Source organism: Lampetra planeri, chromosome 9 (assembly GCF_965212315.1).
Source record: "Lampetra planeri chromosome 9, kcLamPlan1.2.h2, whole genome shotgun sequence".
NCBI lineage: Eukaryota > Metazoa > Chordata > Hyperoartia > Petromyzontiformes > Petromyzontidae > Lampetra > Lampetra planeri.
Window position 1 is genome coordinate 1150953 of NC_136115.1, and position 9155 is coordinate 1160107.

At 50.5% G+C, this 9155-nt stretch overlaps 1 protein-coding gene across 1 annotated transcript; it reads right to left on the minus strand.

Moving 5' to 3' along the window:
* Positions 1–2872: 2872 nt before the first annotated feature.
* ANAPC16 (anaphase promoting complex subunit 16) lies at positions 2873–6371 on the minus strand. The gene is made up of 3 exons (XM_078597311.1): positions 6232–6371; positions 4474–4548; positions 2873–3663 (listed from the first exon to the last, which is right to left on the minus strand). Exons 1-3 carry the CDS (start codon positions 6290–6292, stop codon positions 3551–3553), a joined length of 249 nt encoding a protein of 82 aa, XP_078453437.1. The 5' UTR covers positions 6293–6371; the 3' UTR covers positions 2873–3550.
* Between the last annotated feature and the right edge of the window lie 2784 nt (positions 6372–9155).

Sequence of the window (9155 nt, forward strand, 5' to 3'; positions counted from 1 at the left end):
AGTCGAACTCGGAACGCCGTAGCGTACAGCAAGCGAGGGCCCTTGCCTCCTGTAAGGCGGAGGGCAACAGGCCTCGCTCTCCTGATGAGACACTCCGTGTCGATACCGCTCCACAGAATTGCCCGGCTTGAAGCAATGTTGCTGATATTTTGTGCATTCCCAGAATGCCGCGCGGCTGATGGGATGAGTAAGACACAGTTGCGCCGTTTTGTGTACGTGGAGATGCGCACCTGGAGCTGTATTTGTTTCGTCTCGAAGTGACTTTCCTACTCCAGCTCCCTGCCCACGTGCATGTGCAGGCTTCTACACCCTCCTCCGACGGCCACTTGTTCAGCCTACACAGATGTCCACGTTCCACTTCACCCAGCAATCCAGTGGACCAAATCGGATCGTGCAGACCGTGCCGGTCGGTGGCAGGGTGACACGAGTGTTCACACTCACAGCAATAAGGGCCTCGGTTAGATTCTCGACTGGGGTGGCTTTCAGCAGGGAGCTTGTACGTTCTCCCCGTTGTGCATGTGGTTTCATCCCCTGTAGAAAAAAAAATGACGATGTAACTGGTATTGGCCAAAACATCTCAATGCTGGAAACACATTTTACATTGCAAACGACTCAATTGGGACCTCACACCCCCACAGCCGCAACATCGCCCCCCGCTGCGAAAACTTCACCCGGCGGGGTTTTCCAGGCTAAACCAGCGTACAGTACTGTAACCAACACAATCATAACACAACTTATGGCGCCACGGTGGCGAGATGTTAACCACCTCGCCTGGTATGCAGGAAGTCGTGGGTTCGACCCGGACCGTGACGGCTGCGGTATATTTTGAGTTCGCATGTTCTCCCCGTGGTCGCGTGGATTTTTCTCCGGGTCCTCCGGTTTTTCCCTCCACATTCAGAATCAACATCACGCGTTTAGAGTATTTGACTGATATAAATGTCCACACGTTGATAAGCCACTTCGTTGAGCTATCATTTGTGATCAGGTCGCTTCTAAAAAAAATACCTATATAGCTCAGTCGACCTTACCTGGTTGAAAAAAGTTGTATTTGAATACCCCAACCCCAACTCGATTTCCACCCGGCGCCGTGTAACGCCACGTGCAGCCGGGCTGCGTCGCAGCTGAGCCCATCTCTTGCGATTCCCACACCCCACTACCCCCCACCACTAACCCCCACTATCCCCCCCACTACCCCCCACCACTACCCCCCACTACCCCCCACCATGATCCTCCCCCCCGCCCACCACAACCCCGGCTTCCCACCATCTCCGAACTCACGATGCTAAGAGAGTGGCGCCTTTGAGCAGAAGCTCACTGACAACGCAATGGGTTAGCCCCGCAATATTGACAGGAAGTGATCCGTCATTGTACACCGACAGCTGTCCATGAGCTCTTCGGATGGTACTTCTTTTATGTACTGCGAGGTCAAGGCTCTGTCCATGGAGGGCTGCTCGGGGTTTTTGCCGGTGCAGCAAACTGCCCTTTGCCCCCCGCGAGTTGTGGCGGTTTACCCAGCAGCTTGTTCATTTCCTGCTTTCCACGCACGAGACGCATTTGGATTTACGGATGAAATTCGTGACTTTACAAATGTTAATTGTTATTATTAGACGCTGTCTCCCCGACAGACCTGGTCTTCACCTGAAGACGGCTGCTTGCGTTGTGGCCGAAACGTCGTGAGAATTATTTTATGTTTAATTTGTATTATTTTATTACTTCCCTTCTACGTGACTTTACCGAAAGAACCAATAAGATGTTATTATTAGTGCTCCAAGTGACTCAACGGACTCTCGATCCATGGAAACAATCGCGGATGCTTCAAATATCCGCTTAGAAATCAAACCCGAATACACCGGATAAGTGTCATAAGCCAACGATTCTCCCACCTCTAGGCTGCGTCTCTCATCTATTTGTTGTGGACACTTCGCTCATTTCACTACATCCCTTGTCTGCATCTCTTCTGCTCTCACCAATATGTGTTTAACAGTTGAAAGGGTGGCCCCACAAATAGCCAATTCCACCTAGGTGTCCCCAATGGGCGAACAACGCGACTGCCCACGGATCTCATTCCCAGGGAAAACTGCCCCATCACTTATCCCCTCCTCCCTCGTCGCCTGCCGTACCAAGTCCCTGAAGGTTCAGCTCTCCCCTCCCCCCACCACCGCCACCCATACATTGTGGTCAAAATGTTGGTAGGATGTTTATACTTTATTTACACTGTATAGCCTCTCAAAGTCTCAACTCTTTTTCAAGAGGGTCCTGCCCCACCCCTGCTGGACATCAACGATAAAGAACTTTACAGCTCATTTAATGCCTCCATGATATATAATTAGCAGTAGAGCACGACGTTGCCATGTGTAATCCCAATTGAGTAATTTGATTATTTTTTACACTTGGATATATTTGGCCAACACCAGTTACATTGTTAACACCAGTGGGTGGGTTTCCATTAGCTTATCCTCACATACATCACCAAGCACTCCAATCAGCACGACTCCCAACCCTATCCAACACCAAGGGACCGGAGACCCTCACTGCCGGGCATCGTTTTTCTCCGTGGCCAACCTCCGCCATCTGGAACGCTGCCATCATCGTCATCATCCCGCCGTTACTGCACATTCACAGAAGCAGCGTTCAATTTCTAGACTACAAAACACATTTAAGAAGCTCACGGGGCTCTTAAAGACCCCATCTCTTTCTTAAAGGCTCCATCTTTCGCTTGGCTTTTCAGCGACCAAGAGCCTGGCTTCTCGCTATGAATCACGGGGTCATTTAAGTCCGTGTAATATGGTGTGAGCGTTACAAATTGCCTCGTCGCTCCATCCATATATCCTTCCTGACCATGTCCACAAAAAAAGAACGCAATGGCTTTCCCTTACAGAAATGCAATTGTATGCAATTTTATTCAAATATACACAACGTATATACATGGTGTACGAGTGGACGTAAGGTTTGCGTGCGCGCATTTAACACCGAGGCCATCTCCAGTAGCGACGACCAAGCGCGGGTTAAAATAAACCGCTACTCACCACGGGAGAGGTGGCAGCGACTGAGGGGAGACCTTCATCTAGCAGTGAATTGATCATGGCTAATGGTGTTTGTGACCTCAATTCCCACTCCATCATTAGTGCGGTGACAGGAACCAGAACTAATCAGCGCCACCAACTACCAAACGGCTGTTTCTAAAAATTAGTATTCTTGGCAGAGTAGTGATTCATGCACTGCACTATGAACCCTGTGACCCCTGCCCCCCACTGCTCAGAACCCCAGTGTAACCCCTGAACCAGGTCGCATGGCAATGGCCACTCACATTCCCGTGTGCCGTGCCGGCCCTCATTGGTGCTCGTGAACAACGCTTGCCCCAAAAGTCTGTTAAGGCTTTAAGGGGTGTATCTGATTGTTTTTGTCTGTGTGCAATGTTAGATGTGGATGGCTCTGTGTGTGTGTTCACAAGTACACAGCAGTGTTTTGTGCACAATTGCGTGTAAGTCTGCACGCACACACAGGAGGGGCACAAGTGTTCACAAGTGTTCACAAGTGTTCACATGCACAGTCAGGATTGGTTGGAAAATCCCAGCAGCTTCTCCACCGGCCGGAAGCGCCACTCATCTGCCTCCAGCTCTTCCGCTAGGCGCGCCAGCTTCAGCAGCCGTGCGCAGTGTTGCTCTACAGAGGTGGCACATGTCATGGGGTCAACAGAGCACAGGGGAAAGGGGTCGCCAGGGAATGGGTCGCCAGGGAATGGGGGGAATCACAATATAAAATGTGACGATTCACTATCGCAAAGATTGAACGTAATCCTTATGCTCATGACACATGCGTAAGAAGAACTATACATATCGAGATTTATTTACGAATCGTTACGAAATCAAAGCATTACGAGTTCAAGTCCCGTTGTGGAGAAAACGCTCAAACGATCATCCACGTGGAGTCAATGCAATAAGCATCAACACATTCGAGGTGCCCAGGTGGTTCTGGGTCGGAGTGCCGAGTCGGCACTGGGTACTGAATCCCACAGAAAGCCGCCTCTGATTGAACAAGCTTGTCGAGTGGAGGGAAGTTGATGGGCCTCAGCCTGGTCACCAAAGTACTGCACACAAAACAACCCACCACTCATAATTTGGTTCTGTATTGAATTTCAGTAATATTACAGCCAGCCTTAAATGGATTATTCATGTCGTGGTATGACACCAGTGGTACACTTGGGACCAAATTTGGAAGATACATTTTAGGTGAGATTTTACAGAGTTGTTAATCGCAGTTGTCCTTTGGAGAAATTGGCCTTAGAGGAATATTGCATTTCCAGCATTGGCTCAGCGTCCATTTGAGCATTGTCAGAGTTATGTGCCAGGGTTATGGTTAGAGTCAGGCTTAGATAAGAATGAAGATGGTTTAGGGTCAGTATTAGGATTGGAGTTCGGGTCTGGGGTAGTGTCAGCTTTGGGTGAGGGTTGAAGTCAGGGTAACAGCACGTACCTCGGTTCATCTCGCGCTGCGTGTGTGCAATCTGGTAGTTGAAGATCATGTCGCATAGAACCTTGTCCGACACATCTGAAGGGGAGCGGGATGAAGGTCGTCCGTTGCATCAACACACAAACACCCGTGCATGTCCACGCTAAACACTCAGAGGCAACATTACAAGCAAACCATAACCCACAAACAATACACGTGCAAAAAAACCACGCAACCTTCGTCTCATCTCAAGAGTTGATGTCGATATCACGTGTAGTACCTGGTCCGCCATTTTAAACTGAGTTCACCATCAACTTAATTTCACCAGGTAGGCACCAGGTAGGAACCAGGTAGGAACCAGGTAGGAACCCAAGGCGATTGTTGCATTTACGCAGCGCCTAAGTGCGCTGGCAACGCAAGACGCTCTACAATGAAAAACAATCCTTTTAAACTCTTAGGTTTTTTTCGGTAAAGTCACAAAAAAAACCTAAGAGTATGAATCCTTGCAGTTACGAAAGCTTCAAATCTAGAATCTTTTTAAACTAAGTTGGAGTAGAGGGGCGAAGGGGATGGAGGCATGGGGGTGGCGATCGGGCCAGGCAGGTCAGCACCAATGAGTCTCTTAGGGGTCACCCACCAAACGAGTCCACGGTTTAAACTGGACGGTCGGTGGTGGTGATGGGATTCACGACCAGGAGTCGAACCCAGAGTTGCGCGGATCATAGCACAGTGTTATAAGATATCTGTAATGTCGCGAACCGGTTCAAGATGACAGTAGTACTTTACACACACACCTGCCACGCTAGGATGCGGACATCGCGTACACCTCATACACCCCAATCACACTATGCACCCACACACACAACACCATCCACGCAGTCATAACCAACCCACACCATACACAGCCTCATCACTCAAGCACAAAACACACAAAACACCAAACATTTTAACACGTAGGATTTGTATACAGTTCGCATATTACGCAACACACGGAACACATTACACACTCCCCACACACACCCTCTCAACACCCTGGTTACGCCTGATCCCATCAGCACTCAGAAGCTAAGCAAGTTGGCGCCTGGACTGTGTTTGTGACAAGCACTCGCACACAAGAACACGTGGTGTGGGCAAGCAGAGAATACTGTATAGGACTATACCCATCCATTGTTGTTCCATTACGTAATCCACATTCACTCATCCGCACTGACCCAGAGTGGTAAAGTATGGTTAGAGACGCCAGGCGTGGGGATAGTGGTGGTGGTGCCACCCCTAATGGTGATGATGGTGGTGATAGTGGTGGTGCCACTCCTGATGGTGATGATGGTGGTTGTGGTGGTGGTGCCACCCCTGATGGTGATGGTGGTGGTGTCACCCCTGGCGCTACCCTGATGGTGGTGGTGATGATGATGGTGGTTGTGGTGGTGGTGCCACCCCTGATGATAGTGGTGGTTGTGGTGGTGGTGGTAGTGGTGGTGGTTGTGATGGTGGTGCCACCCCTGATGATGGTGGTGGTTGTGGTGATGGTAGTGGTGGTGGTGATGGTAGTTGTGATGGTGGTGCCACCCCTTGCTCTACCCTGATGATGGTGGTGGTTGTGGTGATGGTGGTGGTGGTTGTGGTGGTGGTGCCACCCCTGGCGCTACCCTGATGGTGGTGGTCATGATGATGGTGGTTGTGGTGGTGGTGCCACCCCTGGCGCTACCCTGATGGTGGTGGTCATGATGATGGTGGTTGTGGTGATGGTGGTTGTGGTGGTGGTGGTGCCACCCCTGGCGCTACCCTTCGGTGCCGGGTAGGACGTCGCCGTCTTCCCCCGCGTCGCAGCCTCCAGATCGGCCATGGTCACCGCGCAGGAAGTGACGATACGTCACGTCCTGTGGAGGGGGGAGGGGCCTTCACAGGGGGAGGGGCTAGCGAGGAGAGGGGGTGGGACTGAAGTGGGGGAGGAGGGAGGCAAGACAAAGACAAAGATCCCCCGTGTAGCCTTCTCAGACTGTTGGGGCAAGTGCTGTTAGCGAGCATATTTGAAGGCCGGCACGGCACACGAGGGGGTGGGTGGCCAACAACCACACCCGGCCGCTGAAACGGGTACTCATTTGGGGCTGAGTCGACCTAGGGGAGGCCCCGGACCGGTTCAGATAATCGTCACTGATGCTGGCCGTGAACGGGAATCGAACTCGGGACACCAGGGTCACGCCACATCAGTGGATCACACCAAAGTCCCACCACACCGGGGTGGCAGCAGGGGGAGACACACCAAGGGCGTGATTATAATAGAAATTGGGGAGGACACATCCCCCCCCAATATTCAAATATGCTCAAAATGCCCCCCCCCCCCAAATATATTGCAATAAAATAGATTTCTGTTTATATGATTGTGGTTATGGTTGTGTTTTATTAATCCATAGTCTCTGCCATTACATACAACGAAACAAGAAAAGGTAAAAAAGAAAAAAAGAGAGCAATGTAATTCAATACACTATTAGACATTATTGTACAAAATTAATAAAAAAAAAGTCCATCCTATGTTAGTGATTTTTCTAATATTTTAGGCAGGAAATATCAGGAAATTCGTGTTAAAATTTAGATTTTTTTCTTGGGGGGGGGACCCCAGACCCCCTGGAAGATTTGCTCCCCCCCAATATTGACACCATGACTACGGCCTAGAGACACATCATACACCTGCGAATCAAACACCACGCCACACCCTTTCAAATACCCCCCCCCCCCCCATGTACCAGCACCCACCATGGCAGAAGGTCCCACACCGTCACCTTGGCTGGCACGTGCTGGGGATGCTAACGAGTGAGGGAGGGTTACCGATCGACGTCGCTTGGGGTCACTAGAGGGGCGCCGATCACCCGCAACATCACAAGTCTCCCGCGACACAGCAGCCAGCGCGGGGAAGTATGGCCAAACAAACCGCCACGTCGGGACAAAGTCCCTGGAGGCGACCTTCATCCAATGGCGGATCGACAGAACGGCTCCGATTTTTCTTTGTTTCACCACAAGTCTCCATCCACGCCGGGGGACTTCCACACCTGCACACGCAGTCTCACCACACCTCTTTCTTTGGTTATTGCGGTAAAGTAACGTAGAGAGAAAATAATACAATGAAAATAATTATCTCCGCCTGATGACGACCGCTTGTGTAGTGATCGAAACATCGTGAGTCTTTGGTTTTTTATCATTTTTTTATATTTTTATTTTTATTATTTTTTATCTACGAGACTTTACCGAAATAACCAAATAATATGAATTCCTGCAGTCACTAAAGTTTTAAGTCAAAATTTAAGTATCACTTTGTGGGGAAGTCAACGTAGTGGTCACGTGGATAAACTCGCCCCCGCCATAGGAATGTGGAATTTTGGCCACTGGCTCAAGGTTATAAACAGGAGACAAGCACCAATGCTCAGATAAAAGAAAAATGCACGTTTATTCTCGAGATAGTATACATCAACACGTTCACATGTATACGTTAATGTAAACACATTAATACAAAGACAATAATGCGTACGAGAAGTCATCAACATTGTGTCCCGTGGGGCCCCGAGGCGCCGTGAACACCAACAGTGAGAAACAGTCGGTGATGTTGGAGCCCAGAGGTAGGGTTGGGGTCAAGGGTCAGCACCCTGCGGCTGCGTTGGCGCATGCGGCTCTTTGAGGACCGCTTTGTGACACCGTTATTCATTGAGGACCACCACCGTCTCGTATTCATGCGGCATTGCGGCTCATGACACGTCAAGCTTTTAACCGAATTCGAAAGAATGGCTCTTCCTACAGGTAGGGCGAGCGCTTAGATTTTGGGGTCAAGACTCGTCTCGGATTGGCTAGTTTTCAGACAATAGAATTAGGGCGATTGTCCGAATGGAAAGTGAAGGTTGTTGTACTGACCAGGTAAGGCCCACTGAGCTTTGTGGCTCTTTTTCAGAGGCGACCTGCCCACAAATGATAGCTCAACCAAGTGGCCTGTTATCGTGTGGAAATGTACAACAGCTAAATACTCTAAACGCGTGTTTTCTCAATGCGAAGGGAAAAAACCGGAGGTCCCGGAGAAAAATCCACGCGACCACAGTGAGAGAGAGAGACACGGCCAACTCCAAACATACAGCAGGCCTCAAGGGTCGGGGATCGAACCCACGACCTGCTGTAGACCAGGCGAGGTTCTCGCACGTGGTCTGCAGCTATGCCCCGTGTCCAGGGCTCGTGTCAGAATGGCTCGTTTGTTAGGGTGAAGGGTACGGGTAGCGTGTGCTCTGCTGGACTGTTCCAAGGCGAGGGTTAGGGGCTCGCCGCCTGCCGCTGTGCGTGTGCAGCCTGCCGCTTCGTTACCCACGCCAGGCTCACAGCCCCCCCCACCCCGGCATAAATTACACGCCGCTACGCACTCCCTCCTCCGCATCGCCGATCGCGAACCTGTTAGGACATCAGGCTATGCGATCTAACAGCCGCTAGCCCGTGACAGCACCATCATCGTCGTCGGTAATGGGAATTCGTGTCTAAATACGATCGCACCGATGGCTTCATTTCTCGCTCCACATTCCCCCGGAACGCTGCCTGCTCGTTTGGAGTCTCGTGGTCATCGGCGTGAGGTGCTACAGCTACAAGGTAGACCCATCCACAACAAACCTCCGATATCATTGTACCGTGTATATTTGTACCAGAATCATCCTATAATGATGAAAAGAAGATGAGAAGATGGA